The following is a 21,751-nucleotide window of genomic DNA, read 5'->3' on the forward strand; positions in this document are numbered from 1 at the left end:
CACTTTAGACACACACTACCTTAACCTTCACAAATGATTTAGTTCCTTATTAGAGTGTGTGCTTATAATTTAAGTGCTATGCTGTTTGGCTGCAGGGAGCACATAAAAGACCGTTATCAATAATCAATATCCATATCATGACTTATTCACTTGCACACCCACAAGCACATGTATGCATACAAAAACCATATAAGAATGCATTTCTTCTTTTGCTGTAGGAATTCATGCAGTGCACATGCAAAGCTATAACATGCACCTTATACAGTATAGTCAGTGTGTTTGTGTGCATGCGTGTGGATGTGTGTGTGGGGGAGAGCGAGAGAGAGAGAGGAGATTTTATCGTCTTTGTGACGAGAGCGCATGGCAGTATTTTTTGTTAGACACAATGCACAATACAGGCACACAGTGATATACGACACAATAAACACTTCCAACAGACAGGCTAAGTTCGTAGTGATGGACATACTGCTCTCGCCAGTCACATGGCATCACTTTTTAAAAGATAGATATAGATCTTTCTCTTTGGAATATGAAATAAATATCCTATAAATATATATATATATATAATATCCTATAATACCATACTATAATTGCATTTTTGTTCAAGGTACTGTATCAACGCAGTCAATTTATCATAAGACTAATTAGTTGTTAATTACTTTGTTTTTTGCAGCATTTTACTAGCCTCACACTTAGAGCTCAACCACGCCACCACCACTCCATAATAGAGTCATGTGCAGTCCTTGCTGACCTGCTTCAGACAGGCAGCCCTCCTCTTCATTTAAGCTCATACAAATTATTCTTGTCCCTAATAATCCATGTTGCCTCTGCAAAAAGCACAGAAAGCAAGGATGTTTGACCTTTTACACTGCTCAGTTTGTAGTTTCTCTGTCAAAGATCTGCTGTCAAATTGATTTAGAGGAAGGACCTGTGAAGTCCCTGTGTTCATCAGAGCCAGTATCGTCTCTGCATAATAGTTGAGAGATTCTGCCTGGGGCGATAACCCATGACAGATTAGAGGACACTCATTACCTAAATTTTCGTGTATATGCGGGTATAATAAAGCATCAGATAGCCACACCGCTACACTGCTACTACTTCAGCATTTCCTTCCCCTGGCAGTTTTGACTTTTGTAGACATATATTAGGCATATTTAGCATGATGCATCTTCCAACACAAAGCACCAGGTACGGCAATGCCCTCTGTTGGCCTTCTGCTCTTATCCACTATGTTTAGTGGCATTAAGAGATGTTCTCTTTGGTTTATAGTCTATATTTCCTGAATAATGGTAAACAATTGGTTCATAAAGCTTAAATAATAGTTCAACAACACTCACACATCATGAGCGACGATGTAATAATAATCTTCATCCATCCATCTATCAATCCATCCTTCCATCATCTATTACTTCTTCCTGTTCCTGTTCACGGCCCAGGGGTCTGCTGGAGCCAGTCCCAGTCGCCTTCAGGTGAAATCGTGAGGTACACCCTGGACAGCTCCCCAGTCCATCTGGGGACAATAATCTTAATCTTAAATTGTTCAATATTGCAGGGCAACACAAAGGAGAGTATGAATTTGGATCAGTAATAAGAACACCAGAGGAGAGGAATTGGGAGGAAGAGAAGGATGGTTGGAAGTGGGGAACCAAAAAGTAAGAGAAGTTTAAAAGGTCAAAAGAGGGAAACCACGAAGTGATTGTTTATGTCTGAATGGGATCTAACATTCTGCTGCTGGTTTCCTGTGATCATGGAGAGGATGTTTGCTGCCAGTCAGGCACAAACAAACAGCCTCTCTGTGTATTTTCCTCAAAGCTTCAACTTTGCTTCTTTTTTAGAAGCAAATATAAAGAAGATTTGCAAGTGACTTGTTGCAAGGGTTTTGGAGAAAAGAAATAAACATATGTGTGCATAAAATGATCCTGTATGAGGAAGCAGAATGGGTGCGGGAATCCAGATTGTTTTCACTTATCTGTTCGTCTGGAAAAGATGAGGGCAGATTAAAAAAAAATGGTTGCATTTATGTGTGTAATATGTTTGTCCTGGAGGACAATTATGCAGTCAGAAGAGTGGACGTAATCAAGAGCAAAACTCTTATCACATTTTTTGGAATTCGTTTTTCCTTTCCTCTCTCTCTCTCTCTCTCTCTCTCTCTCTCTTTCTCTCGTTTGTAATTGTCCCCAGTTTCTGTCCCTTTATTTGGTTTTTATACTTTTATACTACAGAAAAGCAATCTTCCTTCCACATTATCTTCATTATAAGTCAGTCTGCAGCACTGAGTGGATTTTATTTTTTAAGTCTTTTCCTCTTTCTCTCATCAGATCTCACAGATGACCTCCGAGGCATCGAGAGAGGGACTGACTGAAGCCGCCCTGAACCGCTACAACACACACTCTCCCGCACATGCAAATTCCCCGTCCCACACCAACCCTCCTGGTAACACCGCGGCTGTAACCACCACAGCACCCAGCGCCACCTCGGCCGCCGCCTCCTTCTTTGTCAGGTAACATACTTTCACTACAAAAACACCACAGAATGTGAGACAGGACTAACTGATTCAGTGTCAGGATGAGCTGCTGTTCTGCCCGATCTGTACTTTAAGCCAGTGGATCCTGATGTTGACATCTGTCATTAGTTGAACTTAATGAGGTGCAGCTGAGAAATACATCACCCCAGAATATAAAGTTGACTTAAAGGTCCTCTGAGAAATCAGTCACTCAGTCTGGATCAATGGACCAAAACAAACTAACATTTAAAGGTATCTGCTTCTGGAAGCAGTGACACACAACACTAACCCCACCATTGTGTCAGAAGTGTATTACCAGAGACATTCTATAAACGAGACAGCCCACTCCGGTTGTGTTTCCTGTATCTGTGTCACGTGGGTTTCTCCACTGCCCCGCCCCTTTAGGAGACTAACAGCAGGTCCTGAGTCTATTGAGTCCTATGGGAAAAGTGAACGTGAGCACAGATTATTACCAATTCCTTCGCCCCATAGTAACCTAAGTAAATATAGGACCCATTTTTTAAAAGCCACAAACCTTCTGAACATTCTGACACCAAAATGGCAATTTTCAGACCGACAGATTAGGAGAAAATGAACTTTGTTTGAGACCTGTCTCTGTCTGAGCAACGCACTCTCGCGAGATTTGGCTCTCATAGCTAATAATATAATATAATATAATAATAATACATAGCTCTGCTCAGAGTCGTCAGTCACTGCAGAACTGCCAAAGTCGTTTTCCCATCGGATAAAATGAAGTTTAAAACTAAAATAAAACTTCCTTCTTTGCTTAATAATACTGTTATTGTTATTATTGAAGTCTTTTTGGAAGGGAAAAAAAATATTAGACTGATCCGATGATCTTGTACTGGGTGGGCGACCACGCCCACTTAGGAGACAGGAAGTGGATACCATTTCATACCATTGGCAGTAACGGTAATGCACTATCCTCTGTATAGAGTATCTTTGGTATTACTTGAGTCTATCACCTCACAAACTCAAGGTACTGTGACATCACAGACTGTGACATCACAGACTCCTCTTGGGGAGTCAAATTGCTAACTCGAACTCTTAAACCAGCTACTGTGAATGAAGCTGAAAAGATCAGGCTAAAGAGGGTGGTTTTATTTACCTTTTAACCAAAATCTCATGTACATTTCATAAATATTGAATAAATTGTGTCAGCTGTTGGAAAAAGGTCAGAATATGTTCCCTTTAAAGCAAGATATGGCTGATGATGCATTTGGTGGCATTATGTAGAATTAGTGTTGCACAGAACCTGGAGACTTTAGTCAGGATAATGATCTGACAGGTATCTTCTTGGCACAGTTCTGTAAGATTAATCTTGAGATTGAACTCATCCATCTTGAGTTTTAGGAATAGGATTTTTCCTCATTTACAAAATTCTGCCATTATTTTTCTCGGTTATTCAAAAAAAACCTGAAGGAATGAAGGAACTGACTTACAAGCTGCCTTTTCTGAGGCTGAAGATGGCAGGAAAAAAAAGGATAGCCAACTCATATCTGGATGTTTGTGTATAAATCAACTATCCAGTCATCAGTCGTCTGTGTAATCAAATCCACAGAAATGGCGAGTGGCACAACATAAATAAGACACGGGTAATATGGGTGCATTATTGATGACAAAACATGGCAAGCTCAAAATGAATAAGTGAATTATTCATGGATTACACCACAGTATGAGGGTGTCACAGTGTCTGAAGAATTGGTGAGACTCGGGACCTAATGAGCTGCTTTAAATCACATTTTAAATGATACTGATGGTTTTCCTCAGCACTGTCACACCTCTCCTCTCGGCTGCAACTGAAGATAATGAAATGTGTGTGCACATGTGTGTGTGTCTGTTTGATATATAACTGCCATGCTTCGGTGTAGCAGACATAATGCCGTCTGTCTTTCAAAGCAGTCACAGCAAACTCATAAATCGCATAGGAGCAGACACATGCATGTGCACTCTCTTAAGCTTTCTCTCCTGCACTGTCTGGTATCGAGACTGATTTATACCAACATACATGCACACACACACACACACACACACACGCGGTTGGGAACCAAACATACAGCCAGCGGCCTGTAGTCAATTTATGAGTGTGAACCCTGTAAGTGAAACAAGCCGGTTACGTTAAAGGTGCTCATGTCACTGTGTGCAGATATGTGAGACACGCTGTGTCCAGCTCTTTCTCTCAGTTTTAATGTGAGTTTTTCACTGGTTCGTATGTGCAAGTCGCCGGGATTTTCATTCATTTGTCCTCAGTTTAATTGGCACAAAAATGCGTATTCTCTGCTACCCCCAATTTATTTATTTATTTGTTCATGTTGTGTTGTGGTAATGCGTGCACGCGTCTTTGTGCAGGTAAGTGTATTTACGGTCAGTGAAAGCAGCCATGCAGCGCTGTTAAATCCTGTGTCTGCTGAGGTTTTTACTCTCAGACGTGGACTGCATACAGACGATCTCATCTCATCTCACACACACACACATACACACACACTCCCATACAAACTCCCATCAGCTCACAGTTCACAAACAGGAAAATCCCTCTGTCCAACACAAGTCCTCTCGTCTGATCCCCGTCTTGTTTTTTCCGGCTCATCTTCCTCTCTCTGTCCATCCACCTGTCCCCATCACACTGATCCCATTTACACTAACTGCTTTCTCCTTTGCTCCTTTCTTTCTTTCTTTCCTCAACTTCCTGCCTGTCGTTCCTTCTTCTGTTTCTGCAACAATTTCTCTATTTCCACAATGACCTTTCCTTTACCTCAGCTAATGCACATCTGAGTAATATCTTTCATTAGCACCGATCTGTCTGTGAATATGTCACACTAGCACAGCAGTACTACATCTTCCCAGTGCTGCAGTGGCCCTCTGGGGAACGCTGGGATAGAGACTTGCCCTGATGTCTGCATGCTCTTACTCACTGAGGGGGAGGGCATTTCTATCAGTGCAGGAATTTTTTAACTGCATGCTCCAAGGATTGGATCTTTGGGGGATTTGGCGAGCGGTGCGTGCGTGCGTGTGTGCATGTGTGTGTGTGTGTGTTGCAGACGGTAGCCGAGTAAATGAATAGGTCCCATGTGAATTACTGAATTGGAAAGGCGTTGTTATTTTGGATGGAGGACGGCAGCGAGCGCGTGGGCTGCCTTCTCTATTTCTGTCCCTGCTTGCCTCATGCTGTCTTTTCTTCAGTCATTTTTAACAAGAAGTATTCCATCAATTTCTGGTCAAGTGGGAACCAATTAGCCAATTAGCCGATGATCATAATGGTGGACAGAGGATTTTAGTGGATGGTCAGTGGGAAACAAATTCCCATCTTTAATTGCCTGATCACAGATCACATCCATTCATCCATGTTCTGCACTTGCTGTGGTGAATTCAGGGTCGGGGGACCCTGTCCATAACAGACAAACCGGATAAACCACCATGCACGCTCACGCCAACTCTTATGGACAATTTAAAATAATTTACAAATCATTGATGTTTTTCTTTCTGCTCATTTGTATTTACATGCAGGAAGAAGCTCACTTGCTCTTGAATACATCTTATTAATTTAAAATGCATGGTTTCATTCCATCCACTTGACCAATGACAGCTTTTAAACATTAATTTCCCACTTTAAAATGATCAATTCATATTATTGCGAGGGTTTTTATTTACACGACAGAAGCTGTAGAGCTGCTGGCTTTGTTGTATTCTAGGAAATAAATAGTGGGCTTTGTTCTGCCCACCATAACAGGCCAATATACAGTATGACAAGCCATGAACACATTGTATTAATAGTGCTTATATCATGTTATCTTTATCAGGCGTAAGACGCAAGCTGTCATTCGTTGAGTGGGTGTACGCGTCATTAGATAACGTCAGCAAAGCCAGTCTTTTGTCCATGCCAGGACAGTCTAACTAACCTCAGACAACACACACAAGCACACTCTCAAAGACCAACAATCGCTCTTTGTCTCTCTCCTCTGATGGTCTGCTAAACTGAATGTAATTAACTACTGAACCAACAACAGAGCCCAGGGACACCAGCAATAAATCAGCTTTGTGTGTGTGTGTGTGTGTGCGTGTGTTTCGGGTGAAGGTGTTTGTTGTTGTGTGAAAGGAAGAAGAAAACATCTTGTTACCAGCTGGGCTATTTGTGACCTGTGATGCTTCTTAACAAGGGAAAGACACTTGAAGTGGCCGAGGGGAGGTGAAGCAGCAGAGGCTGAAGGAATCAATACATCTAAGGAAGGCTGAATGGATGGTGCGTTGGATGAGTGGACGTGAGGAGGCCTGGCAAGACGACAAAGTACAACGGGAAATATGGTGGATGAAAATAATGAGAGAAAGGAAGAAACAAAGGCATGTTACAGGAAGGTAGAGACTGAGAGCTAACTGAAGGATAGGGAAGAAATGAGGATTGAAGGTAATGGAGGAGATCCGATGAAAAGCAAAAACAGTCCACATTTTACGGTCAAACTGGGATAGATCCCCCTATTTTATTATAAAGGAAATATTATAAAACACATAAATAAAGGAATAATAAATCTTCCCATTGGGTATCAGAACAACAATTACATAAAAGGTTTATACAAGTTTGCTCTGGAAGTGACTTGTTCATAAATATGCATACATCTATTGAAGTATAGAATAATAGCTATGTGCAGTTTGAGGAAGAAGAAATGTGTATGTTATAAGCAGCGATCCCCAGCAGCAGAGTAACATCGTGCATGAATCCATCATTGTCATCTCTCAACCTGCAACCATCAGCAGTTGCTGCAGCAGTTGCTGCAGCCTCTTATTTCAAAAGAAACGTGCAAATCCCATGGTAGATTTGAACTGCACACATTTTCCTTAAGGAATTTTTATTATACTTTATGAACAATAATACAGTACATATCATGCACCTTGCAAACAGCGAGCACCTTCAGCAAGCAAATCTTCCTCACGTGCTGCATGGCGCTGCTTGGACGTTTACACCAGTATCATAAAAACACCTACAACTGGCGTTGGTGGCGTTTTGCATGTGTGCATGGAAGCTCAGCCTGCACACAGTGAAAAACCAATTAGGGGTCTTATTGCAAGCGTTTGTTTCACACAGTAGCCAGTCACAGACAAACACACACACATAGATTCACACACAAATCCCCTGAGAGAGCCGGTCAAATGGTGAAATGCTTCATCATTCCACGGGTCGCTGAGTTCTCGTCTCTCTTCCTCTCAGTCTCTCCTATTGCTCTCTTCCCCTTTCTCCATCTTTTCCTGTTGCTCTGATTTCTGTAACTTGCGGCAGTTAATTGAAAGCCAATGGTGTGAGAATATGGCTCCTCAACAGAGAGTGTGTGGTGGCACAAAGTTCTAACTCTCTCTTCATCTCTTTTCATAATCTTTTAAAGTATATCTGAGAAATAAATGAACAATGCAGGAAGCCCCATGAGGGTTGCGTTAGAGGTCTTTCACTTAACATATTGTCAGCATTGTTTCCTTTGTTGTACCCATTTCAGTTGTGGCTTCTGGACTTTGAGAAATGACAATACAGTGAAAATAAAACAGAAGACTGACAAGGTTTTTCTCTTTCTACTCAGCTGTGATTATTGTAACATCTAACAGGATTTGTTATGTTTGCTTACAGCATTGTAGTTATTTGAGATTTGAGATTTTTATATCCAGGTTATGATCGGATTGAAATATTGATTTGACTGGTGGTCAATTATGATCGCCTTGTAGCAGTCACACACCTGTACACATGCATGTTTTTGACCTGGCACATGCTGTGGCTTCAAAACATACCTTGGGAGAAAATAACTGAGCTTTCTCTTTTCTTTTCCCACAACAGTAGTGACTCTTTCCTCTTTGCTATATATTCCTGTAATGGAAGTTAAATTGGAAAGTCAGTCTATTATGTGATTATGAATTATTTCTGCTTGAGAAGGAAGGTTTAGAGCAAGAAATGAAGTTAGAAACTGCGAATGGTGCCACTGAGCTGAGTGAGCCAGATGGAGAGAAGTGAGTAAGCGCAGGAGCAGATACGACTGGATTAAGAAGCTGCAATTGAAAGAAGAGGAATCTGGGGAAATGGATAGAGAGTTTGATGGATTGATAGATTGATTGAGACTTATGTACTGATAGATATAATGTTTAATGGTGGCTTCACTTAAGCTCAGTGCCACAAGGAAGTGAATTAAACAAGAGTAACAAGAGGAGAAATGAATTAAACCCCATGCAGATGTTGCTACATACAGTACAGTATGTAAACAGGAGTTTATATGTATGTTGTTGTTTTGTATAAATGTCTTTCTTATGTACTTGGGTTCTCTAGATGTAATTACATCCTTCTGTGTCCACATATGTGTCTTCCCGATCCTTCCTGTATCCATTCACTGTGTGTGAATAGGAAGTCACTGTTTATATTAGGCTTACTGTCACAAAGTAAGGTTTTACCATTCTCGTGTTTGGCTGACTGACTTCTCTCCTATTTGCTTCTCTCTCTTTAGAGCTGCACAAAAATTGAGCTTAACATCCAAGAAGAAGAAGCAGAAAATGGGCACAGCCACGGCTCCAGTCACATCATCTTCCCCCCCCTGTGACCCTCCGCTGTTCCCCACCAATTTCAGCTCTGCATTGCTGCGGGCCCCTCCCCCGGCCCCGCCATGTCTCCTCCGAGCAGCCAACAAAATCAAAGATACCCCTGGGCTTGGAAAGGTAACTGAAAACCTCTTTCATTTGGCTGTGGTGTAGTTTTTATCCTTTTAGAAATTTAGAAAGGGTCAAGTCAACAAGCAGAACGAGTTCTATTTTGCTAGCAGATTACATTTTTGCCTCATTACACTGAGGTTATCAGTTAGGACAGCATCATGTGAAATTATACCTAAATTAAGTCCAAATTTTGGCTCCTGTCATTCATCATGAGCTGTAGATGTCATTGTCTCAAAGCAAAATTAGTAAATTACTACTGTTCAGACTTTCAGCTCATTATTATCTTGTTGAGGCTAAAATGTGTTCCTGGTCATTGTTGGGAAAGAGCATATAGTTTTTAAGTACTATGACTCTTTTCATTGCATGTTTTTATTTATCAATAGATCAATAAAAGCCCATGTTTGCCTAGAAAAGAACTGTGCATCATTTACATACTGTACACTGGTTCCACTTGGAAATGAGAATTATGTTAAGACAGAAATCTCAGTGAGGTATGCATGTAAAAGAAAGGGAGCACACATCTGGATCTGCAGCTACTGAGATGTTCTTATATTTTGAGTGGTATTCACTGGCATGGAAAACACCAGAATGTTAAAATACCAGATACACATGTGTCAAAAAATATCTGGGTATTAGACAACGAATACCTTTGTGATGATCCTAAAAACCTGAAATTCCTAGGTGGACTTCCTAAAGAGACATGCCTCCTCAAGTCGTTTTGCTTGATGAAGGGGTGATGAATGTCGTCTTTCACTCTTACAATCTCTGGTACCTGCCTGAGATATCATCACTTCTTTCAAAGTGCCTGTTACATTTTGATACTCAAGGATCACAAACTGTATTTTTATTTTCCACCAAAGCAATGTGATGGGAATGTCTCTGCTTAGAGTTCTCACACTTCACATCTTCATGGCCATTAAAAAGATCATTTTTGATCAAGAAAAAACTTACTCATTGCCCATGAATACAGAAATACTCTGATGTGATGGCAGATTTGTTTCACTGTTGCTGCTGCATCAAGTTTTTTTGACAAAATAATTACAAGTGTATTGTATAGAAGCAATACACGCAAAATTCCATTAAAATGCTGTGTTTCTGGACAGATATAGCAACATTTTGGTTGACGTATGCATACAGTGCATTTCTATTTTAATGTCACTTTATATACTTTAATCGAAAAACATTTTCCTATTTGTTGTTCATTATTTTAGTAAGAGGGTTTACTGGCAGCTGCTTATTTGCTAAAGGCATTCCTGTAAATTGACTTATGCCACCGGGCAAATTGATCTGGTTTTTAGGATGAACACTCGTTCACTCTACAGAACGCTGGAATGTGCTGAAAAATTGAGCTGTAATAATTTATCATGACCTTCACCAGTTTATATGAGTGTGTCCGCTGGCATGTGTGAGTGTGTGTGTGTGTGTGTGTGTTTTCGTGTGTGGGACTCTCCCCTGCAGTACCATACCAAAATGTGACCTAATGGTTACCACGGTAACCCATTTCAGGCTGACAAAAGTCATCTGTCACTGTTGCTGGTGTTGACGGAACACACACGGGTGTGTGTTGTGGATGCACGCGGCGGCCCAAGCACACACTCGATTCTCAAGTGTGGGCAATATTGATCGTCCATGTAATTAGTTTTTAGTGTCCCCTCCTCCACAATTTGAGTGACAGGCTCAGTGACTATTTGTGTGTCTCACACACACACTCAGACCTTCACTGTGGGAAAATAAACAAGTGTGGTGGACAAAATCAAACACATATAAGACAAGAGTCCTTTAAGGAAAAATGATGTTCACCGTTTGTGTGTGTGTTGGTGTGTGTATTGTATATATTTGGTTTTGTGCCATGTGTTGCAACCATTTGGCACCGTGTCATTTTAATCATGTGAGAGAATATGTGTGTGACGTTCATCTTAAATACCAGACAGGACCAAAGTCCATGCATCTGTTCAGTTTGGTCATATCTTCATGAAATTGTAGTAAATTGTTTCATAGTGACATTAATCTGGGATGATCTAAATTCCCAGACTTGCAGTGTTGTGGTTTGAATCTCATTTGTCATCTGTGCTCCCTCTGTCGTGTCTTTGCTCCAACTCTGCTGTCAAACTATCAAACTGCTGTTAGAAATAAGAGATACTGTATTATTAGCAAAAATAAAGTAAACTGAAACTGAAACTGAAAGTAAAATATTGATTTTATTTGCAAGGTTTTGATTTTTCAAAACTTCACATCTCTTTTTTTTAAAAGTGTTTTGTCCTCTATTTGCATTTTATTTACTCCCTGTATTGCAACGCTGTCTCTGCATCTCCATATGGAGACGACAGATGCCCTCTCAGTTGTCAAGGAGACAGGTTTGAGTGCACATATTTACTCACGCACATCAAATGATTCCATCATTGATCCACAAACAGAAAACACAAACTCAACCGGGTACACGTCAGAAACCACATACACAAACACCCACATACACCCTTTCTGCACAGTGGACTTGGCTTTATCTCCTCTCATTATATCCCTTCTGCTCTTTTATTCCACTTGACTTTCTCTCATCATGAATGCATGTAGAATATGAAAACAGATTAAAGGTCTATGGCACAGGTTGTTAACAAAGTGAACTTTGGCCTTTTGCTGCCTGTGGAAACCCCAGGTTCTCCCTGCTGTCAGTCTTTACACCAAACTAATCTAAGAGTCTCAGTTTATTGGGATATATATCTCATATATTGTTTTACAAATATTTTGGATGTATTAAAAATAAGGAAAATGATATAAAAGCAGATCAACGTTCCAGTGTTTGGAACATAACATCGCTGTGTTGTTCAAACAACTACTGTTTTCCGAGACATAATCAGACTCACAGTGACGCAAACACAAGGACTAATGCAAACACATGGGGAGAAAATAGCTGTGGTGACATTTCTCCAGGAGAAATAACACCTACAGTGGGGGTCTGTTCTCTGCTCCAATGGCATTTGCACACGTTCACACTCATACGCAGGCTTGCAAGCTCACAAATCATAGGATTACAGATTACAATGAAATCTGTCAAGGAAGCAGCAAAGCCCCCTGTGGACATGTGTGGGATACATCCAGCCCAATACATGGGACGACTGTGACGTGGGGGTTAGTGTTCTCCCCGATGTTAATATGGCAGAAAACAGATTGAGACATTAAAGTCGGGGGGAAATTAACCTGCACAGGTCGGCTGGACTGCTTCAGATGCCGCCGCTTGTGCGTGGATGTGTGTTGAGAGAGAGCGAGAGGGGAGGCTTTCTTGTTCCTTCCATGCCAAATAATACAAAATCCCTCCGTGGAGGTTGTGTGAACGGCGTAAGCATCTCAAACACACCTCTGTTATACGCACGGTGCTGCTTCACTATATTGTTGGTAAACTCCATCTCGCTTTAATCAAATCAGCCAGTTGGGAGTAGTCCATTCAAATCCCTGACTGCAGGGGGGAGATGTGCATCAGCTGAGAAAATTAAACTGTGTATGTATTACCAATCAGGAAGCCATCTGTGGAATTACACGGATTTACAGCAGACTCCATAAAAAACATTTTTAAAGCTGTTGGAATTTTAAATGATGACTTAAAAAAACCTGTAGGCTTACTGACTCATCACACCTAAGAGATTTCCTAATATATTCACGTATATCTGAAATTATTATTAACACAACTATTATTATTATTATTTTATTGATCTATTTTCAAAAACAGCCTTAGACCTGAATTCTCTGACATCACGGATCTCACTAAGTGCCATTCAATAGTAAATTGCAGAATACAATTACCATCATTCATCACTTACAGTTATTTAACTTGATTGACAGAATATTTAAACTAGAAAACAGTTTGATGTATTTTTGTTAAATGTTCTGTTTCAGTAGGTATTTTACAGTTTGAGCCATGCTGCTTCACTTGCTCGCACAGCCAGCCCTGCTGTACCTCACAGACTCTTCCAGGTTGGAAATACATGAGCACGCCGCTGTCTGGCCCCAGGGCTTTACATGTCCTTCTTTAAGCTGTCAATTCATTTTCATTTCCATGTAAAACCTGATATACATACAGTTTATCTCACCTGAAGAGGGATGAGAGATATTCTAAGAAACGCTGTGGAGTCTAGGAGGGTGAGCTGCCTCTTGTCTCCTCCTCCCTCTTCAACCCATCTCTCTTATCTAGATGAAGGATATATCTTATCCTTCCCTTCTCCTCATTTATCCCCACCTTCATTTTCTCTTCCCTTTATCTGACTGTCGATGAAGGACTGTTGGAGCTCCTTTTTCCTCCTCCTCTTTCATCTCACAAGCCTCCATTTTACACGTGCTCTCACAGATTGCGATTTGACCTTGGGGGACAATGATACTATGACAGCTAATCAATTTTTAATAGCAGCTACGATCACTCTCAGGCCACAAGCTGTGTGCGACTGTAACACAAATGAGCATGTGCAAGTGCATTTTGCACGGGTGATGTGTATCTGTCTGCCCCTCTGAGTCTCTGTGCGTCTCGTATCTACATGCAGTAGGAAGTCTGTTACTGCAGTTTAGCACCGTAGCCACTTTGCTCAACCTCATCTCTGAAATATTAATGCCGTCGGTGTTGATACGCCTGGAACATGTGACCAACATATACAAACAGTTGCAGGGACACAGTGTTTGCTTGAGCGACACTCTCGTAGGGGAATATAAATAAAACTGACATGAATGGGGTTTGGTGATACTCGTAGGGAGCCAACCCATTCCCTCACTGCTCATTTTGCTCTTCACTAATCAGTTTCTATTAAAAAATGCTTCCCCTTCAATAAAGGAGGTCACAATGAGTTTCTCATACCATTTGTCTTTTAAGTGTTTTCAAAGGCTGACCTTTTTTGCATGTTTATTTTAAATTAGTGTTAGATCTTCTTCCTTTGTCATGTCCCTTTAGAGGTCTCCACAGCAGTTCACCTGTTTCCATCTTCCTCTGTCACGACAACCCACTGCATATCCTCTTTTAGCACATCCAGAGATCTTTCCTTTGGTTTTTTTTTCCCTTTTCTCCAGCCTGACAGCTCAGTCCCCAGCATCCTTCTCCCCATGTAATCACCATGCCTGCTCTTTATAAGCCCAAACTATCTCAGTCTGGTCTGTCTTACTTCGTCTCTAAGACATATAATCCCGTCTGCTCCTCTGATGGCTTGTTTTTAACTCTTGTGGATTCTTGTCACTACCAAAGAAAATCTTTAGCCGCCTCCAGCTCTGTTGTCTTTTGGTGTGTGTCACGGACTCCAAGGCATAGAGAAGTGGTGGTGTCACCACCATAATGTAAACCTTTCCTCTTCCTGTCACTGCAGTTTAAAACTGTGCACAAATATAAACATCATAACTTTAAGATCATTAAAGTGCGCCCATGTGAAGATGTACAGATCTTACCATACTGTGAGCTGAGTTGAAATGAATATTTTAGATAAAATTAGAATTGATCCACAGCCTGAACTTTCTATTCCCACAAGGTATTTGTGCATGTGTCAATGCACGTGTGTTTGCAGAAATTTGCGTTTCTGCTGTCTTTGGGAACCAATTAGACTTCAGTCTCAGTCTTTTATTGATTTTTCAGCCAATAGCAATGAAACATTGCAGTGAGGGACTATCGAACTATCTTCTCCCAGCTCTGGGTTGGTTGTTGCCATTTAGCAGAATTCCTCTACTTAAATTGGCTCAAATACTAGCCTGAGCACGGTGGCTAAAGTGGGAAAACAGGAGGATCTATATCCATCAGTGTGTATCAGTGATGAGGCCAGTTCGTCTGGAAAAGGTCTAATAGACTCTTTGCTTTTTGGCTCGGAAATGAACCCTGAAGCTTTTGCAGTTGTAGTATATGTAGTACATGCCCAATATTTTTTTATTTTGAAAATAAAATCCTATGCACATGCAAACTTGGTCTCACCAAGTTGTCTCACTAATGTCAAATCAAGTAGAAATGAAATGCACTTATGTGAGGTGGAGTTTCTCTCCACCTCACCTGTGTGAGGAGAAGGTGGATCTATATATCGGATAATATGAAAAACTTGTAAATTCATCTTATTTGCTCAGAGGAAAAGAGAGAAATCGAACGGAGGAGAAAGGAAGCACGGAGAGTAAAGGGAATGGAGTGGTTGGGCAGCGTTATCGAGCAATACAATTTTCTCTAGAGGGAGGAGGAGAGTGGTGGTCCATTCTGTGTGTCTTATGAAACTGAAGGGAAGCAGAGGGAGCCGGATGGACCAGGAGAAAGTAGACAGGAAGCGAGGGATGACAGGGTACAAAGAAGTGAACGAAGTGTGCGAGTTGTGTTAAAGTTAAAAATAAAAATTTATAAAAAATTACATATACTATTACTTTCATAGTTTTATACTATTACTACTACTTTTATACACATAAAAAAATATGAAAAACAAATTTTTTTTTGCTTTAACATATATAAAGTGGTCTCCCCTCAGCCTGCCAACTCAGAGAAGGAGGAAAGCAACCAAATTCTGCAGTGTCTGTACAGCCGCCCGGATGAGCCATCCAGTGTGATGTGGCTTCTAAGAGCCGTTCAGATTCTGCTCCCTATCGTTACGTAACGAAAATGCGATTTACATAGGTTTACATAGGTTGCCCTCCGATGCCTCAGAATCCCGCATAGATAATGATGTTAGAGAATGGGAAGATAAAGATAAAGACATGGCTCAGAGGCTGAATTTCTAATTTATTTAGCAAAAACAATCAAAAGCTTGTTTTTAAGACATTCAAGGCCTGTTTAAAATAGGTATTAGATGTCATAATAGGTCCCCTTTAAGAATTATAGGTGACCTATTTCTTTCCCTTCATCCCTAGTCTCCGGTATAAACATCCCATCTTCTCTCTCTTCCATCTTTTCCATTACATAGAATAAAGAGTCCATTAGCTTTCTTTTCCTCCTGGAAATGACATGTTTGCGATGGAACTCTGCATTGACTAGAACTCGGCTAAATCCTTATATTGAGGCTGAAGATTTGATCCAACAAGAAACATTTTCTGATATTGATTCCAATTTAAAAAAATCTACTGTGAGATACTTGAGTCCAGATTAGGATATTTATATTCTTTGAAAGCTAGACTAGTCTAGACACGTTCCACGTATGCTATAAAATTGACAATATGTTGTTGTTTAGTTACTCAGAACATAAAAAAAATCTATGTTTATGATGGAGTTATTTGTAGTTTAGATAAAAAGAAAAGTCTATGGAGCTTAATGGTCCGCAGTGCCACTCCATTTCACATATGCAATTTACAGTAGCCTGTATATTGAAAAGCAAACACAACATAATGGCTCATTTTATGCTTGTGCAAACACACACACACGCACACACACACACACACACTCTTCACTCTGTCAGACATGAGGAGGAAGTAGGTCCTTGAGGGGGAGGGTTCATGGGTTACATCTTGTAAAGTGTGCAACAGTAAACCCCCCAGCTCTTATTGATGCGATAGGCTGCTTTACTGGGGTCAGCAGAGGGTCTAGCAGTGCATCTAAATGTACATATGCATGTGTGAGGGTGGTGCCTGTGTCTGCATGTGTGTATACCGGTATATGTGCAGCCACATGGGTATTTAGTGGGGTTTATTTTTTTTAACTCTTGACCTGACACTGAGTCTTTGAGTTTTTCGATGTCACAGAGGTTACACGTCTAACATTCTCAGAAAGTGACTCAGTTCATGGTATGTCCTTCATTTAAAAGACATGCAAAACACTATCTCACAGAAATGTATTCAGAGGTTTTATTGAACCAACCATATTAAGGTCTAAGGTCATTAAATAATGCAGCATAATGAAAACCCTTCTGTGTGTGTGTGTGTGTGTGTGTGTGTGTGTGTGTGTGTGTGTGTGTGTGTGTGTGTGTGTGTGTGTGTGTGTGTGTGTGTGTGTGTGTGTACAAGAAAGTGTACACCATTGTGCTGTATGTAAATGTTTATGATGAAATTCTATGCATGTGCATGTAATAACAGTAGTGCTTGGATTGATTTTGTTCCTTTATTTTCTATTAAGCATAAAGATATACCAATTAACAAGAAACTGTACACCATTGTGCTGTATGTAAATGTTTATGATAAAATTCTGTGCATTAAGTCAAAATATGATCATAATAATGATAATAAAGTAATATCATTATTTAATAACTATAATAACAATATTGCACACCAAGTTTCTTTGGTAGAAATGTACTGTTTAATTTATTTTTAACTTGTGTTATCTTATCTAGAAGTACATGCAACAATCAAACTAGGAAAATAGCACGCACACAGATGGATGGATAGATCACATGGCAGCGGCTCAGTGCATATAAACCTACTAACATGGTCAGGATGACCACGAGCCTCAGAACTGGGAAAACAGTGATATAAGTGACTTTGAACATGGATGGGCGAGTCTGAGCATTTCAGAAAATACTGATCTACTGCAACTGTTTCTAAGGTTTACTAGGAATGGTCAGAAGGAGAGAAAATATTTAATTAAGGGCAATTCAAGGCAGAAATTCCTTGTTGAAGCCAGAGTCTAGATGAGAATGTTAAGACTGGTAGAAGGCAAAATTGCTGAAATAACCACTCATTACAACTACCAAATTATCTTTGGATTTACAATGTAGAAAACTCAAAAAAAGATCATAAAAAATGAACAAATATTCTCTTCTGAGTTTCAGTGCTATGATAGTCAAATGGTAAACTCACAATTTGTTGTAAAATACATGAAAGTGTGGATGCATCATGCCTTGGATCAACAGATCAGAATGGTGGTACAGTATATATTATTATATTATATTATCTTTGTACTATTAAGGTTTCGTTGTACCAAAGGCTCATTGTTTAAATACCATAGCCAAACTGAGTATTGTTGCAGAGCACGTATATCTCTTTACAACTCCAAAGCACCATCTTCCGATGGGTACTTCCAACAGGATAAACGCTGTTTAGAGAAGTGAAAAAGTGAGCCTTTATACTTTTTTGAATGTTTATGCTGTAAGCTGTCATCAGTTATTTAGGTACATCAGTACATACACCAATATAGTGGATAAATATCTTATAAACAAAATGATCCCCTCTGCCAAGGACATTATGCCGTTTATATGATTTATTTATTTGTCTTTTCTTTACCAAGATTCCTTAAAAAGCTATGGATGGATTGATGTGCACTCTTTTTTATCAGACTTTTAAATTGACATTTCCCAACTTGATTAACTTAACTCATTAGTCATGATCTGATATTTTCTTTTATTCAACCTTTGATTTCTCTGACATGGTTGAACTACTGTTATTATCCATTTATAATCACATCCCTGATCAGAAATGATGAATTTATGGAGGGGTTGTTTGGGATTACTGTGTGAGAAGAGAAGAGAAGAGAAGAGAAGAGAAGAGAAGAGAAGAGAAGAGAAGAGAAGAGAAGAGAAGAGAAGAGAAGAGAAGAGAAGAGAAGAGAAGAGAAGAGAAGAGAAGAGAAGAGAAGAGAAGAGAAGAGTTTTAATTTTTCAGTGTTGGTTGTAATCTGTGTTATTGTAATGCTATTTAGATTAAAAGTAACACTTTCAGAATGAATGTCATCAAATGTTAGTGTATATTTTGGGCATGACCTGCTTTCCAACACCTGCACTGTTAAATTGACCTCACGTCATTTCATCAACACTTATCTGTGTTCACCAGTGTAAATCCTGATCACCATAAAGTACAAGAATAACTTTGGTTCAGTGTTAGACAATAAACCACTTTAAAAGTGTTAAAATAACACTCAAAAGAGTGAACATATACACATATTTTCTAGTGCTGAATTTAACCCTCTCAGTGATAGTTTACCACCTGTGATTTTGCAGTGAAGATGCCTGAATAATAAATACAAATACAAATTCACAACCACATATATGCTTAAAAACAAAATCAAAAATGAAATTCTACAAATAAAAGTATTTCAGGAGTGCAGCCGAAAAATATGATTAAATATAAAACTTGTGAGTTTATATGAGATAAGGCAGAAACTGGCAAATGCTGAGTGTAATTAAGACATAGGCTACTTTTAAAGGACATATATTACATTATGATTGTATGATTGTTCCTCAAATGGTTTCACTGAGGCCAAAACTAATGATGCAATGATGGAGGTTCTGCCAAGTCTGAGACTTAGAAAGTTTCCTAATTTCTTCTGCTTGTTTGCACATTCATTGTCTCAAATCAGTTGCTTTATTGATTTATTTTTTCTCTATATTCTAATTCCAATTCCAGCTCATCTTTCAGCCCTTGACTTATTGTCTAAGATATCAGTAGTTTCTGACAACCACACCTCTGTATTTAATAAAATAGTAGATATATCAACTAATTACTGGCCGGATGCACCAAAAAAAGAAATGAAATTCAATTTGCAAACATAAAATACAACAAAAAAGAGTTTCAATGTGTAAAAATAACCCATTGCTAGTGAACTGGTAATTTTGTATAGACAGAAGGTAAGCTAAGACGTAAAGATGAATCAAACTTGACAAAAAGCAAACCATCAGTCCTTATGAAGGGAAAAGTAAACCGACTCATCAGTTTTCTTGTTCACATTCCCCAGAAACCTTCCACAGTGTTTATATCAATATCAGTGATAGTCAGTTGGAGTGGTTAAGGCTAAATCTTAACAGACTGCACCATTGATCCGCTTCCAAAGTAGGTGCTCTGTAAATCTTCTGGATGATTGTGTTGCAGGAACCGGGATGCAGATTTAGTGACAAACTTGAAAGGACGGAGACAGACAGACTGAATAAAGATGTGACATAGTCAGCCAGAGATCAAACAAGCCTAGAGAGACAAAGATTAACACTAACATGAGCAAGAGGAGGTGAAGAAGTGCAAAAATAAACTGTTAGATACCTCCCAAAACTCAGAAATATCCGCAGCTATAACAGAAGAATCAGTTGTTTATGCGTTGAAATGTTCTGAAACTCACTCCGATTTGATGACACAGCGTTTTGCTTCCGCTGATATCAAAGAAAACAACAGCTGCTGTCAGGCGGTGAATTGTGGCTGCTAACACTGTGTGACAGAAGTGGGAGGAAAGGAAAAGCGAGAAGATGAGAGCAAGCTAAAAGTGGATTCCTGCAATTCAAGCTTTGATGTGCGGCAGTGAGCCGGGATGAATAAAAGAAAAAGGGAAGGGATTAAGGATAGAAGGAGAGAGAGAGAGAGATAACTAAAGAGTGACAGGTAAAGGAGGAGAAGGGATGAGCAAGCTAGAAGAACTTGGGGTAAATAAGGTGATGAGAAGCAGAAAGAGAGTATGCATTGTATGTATATTCATGTAAAACCAAAAAGTTGAATTTTAGCACCTTTAAGGGCGATGAAAATAAAAAATAAAAAAAATCACCATGAGAAGAATCCAAAACCTCACTGAAAAATAATCCTTCAGAAATAACTCCAACATGCTCATGCGAACTTTGCAAATGTTTCAGTTATCATCCTGGAAACGTCTCTCTGAAAATATGTCTGCAGAACTTCAGAGAAAACTTCAGAAAACATTACAGATTGAGGAAATCATGATGACATTTTGTATCATTTTTAATTTTACTTTTTATTTTCCTTTAACGTCCACCAGTTCTGTGTTTCTACCAGCAGAATCCAAAGACGTCTGTGTTTTTATCTTCAGGTGAAAGTGATGGTGCGGGTGTGTCCAGTGTCCCAGTCGGATGCAGCTGAGTCCAGCTCCTTCATGAAAGTGGACGCCAGAAAGAAGCAAATAACCATCATGGACCCGTCAGCAAACACGCCACCAAGCACTACCTCCCAGAAAAGGGCAGGAGCCAGTCAGGTCCCACCAAAGATGTTCACGTTTGATGCTGCATTTCCTCCTGATGCATCACAGGTGAGAAAGCGGGCTGTGTGAAACAATGTATTTCAGTCATTTCTATTATTTCGATTCAGTTTAGTTCATTTCGGATACAATTGAGTTTATTTGTACAGCACTAATTCGAAATGAAAATCATCTCATTTTGTCCATATCTAATCATATTTAAGTTAAATCCTGTTTCTCATAATCCATTTGTAATCCAATTTATTTCAGTCCAATCCGCTTCAAATTCATATTATGCTAGTTTTTTAAAAACACCCAAGCTAAGCAACCCAATATGATTAATCGAATCTTCGCTTCAATTCAATCAACTGTCATGAGTAATTAACATAACATGACAATAAAGTTGTTCTCTTGAAACCCTGATGTAACCATGCATGTGTCCAGAAACAGAGTATATTGCTTGAAACAACAGCTGCTTAGCTTATCCTAACAACAGAAAGCTGAGGGATCTTTGAGGCTTAATTAAAAAAAAATAAAAATTCTGATAGCTGACTTCAAAATGTGTATCTCAACCTTCTTTGTGTTTCCTTCTTGTGCAGTTGTTCCATCATTATGTCAGGTTAAAAGGAAGGTACCTGCAGGCTCCTCCGGTAGCCTCAGCGTACCCTGATAATCTTGCTTGAGAGTGCTGGTACTCACGTTTCCTAGCTGATACAAAGTTTTTAGCATCTAAATTGTGAAGCCACACAGAGCGCAGCTGGATG

General features: G+C 39.6%; 1 protein-coding gene across 2 annotated transcripts in view; it reads left to right on the top strand.

The window, feature by feature from the left end:
- kif26ba (kinesin family member 26Ba) overlaps positions 1-21,751 on the top strand; it is a 108,597-nt gene that overhangs the window by 53,037 nt on the left and 33,809 nt on the right. For both annotated transcript variants that reach the window (XM_061745292.1, XM_061745286.1), the window contains exons 4-6: positions 2,319-2,500; positions 8,992-9,199; positions 20,844-21,059. In XM_061745292.1, the coding sequence (XP_061601276.1) occupies positions 2,319-2,500; positions 8,992-9,199; positions 20,844-21,059 (606 nt within the window). The remainder of the gene's footprint in view (positions 1-2,318; positions 2,501-8,991; positions 9,200-20,843; positions 21,060-21,751) is intronic.

Source organism: Cololabis saira, chromosome 2 (genome assembly GCF_033807715.1).
Source record: "Cololabis saira isolate AMF1-May2022 chromosome 2, fColSai1.1, whole genome shotgun sequence".
Taxonomy (NCBI): Eukaryota; Metazoa; Chordata; class Actinopteri; order Beloniformes; family Belonidae; genus Cololabis; species Cololabis saira.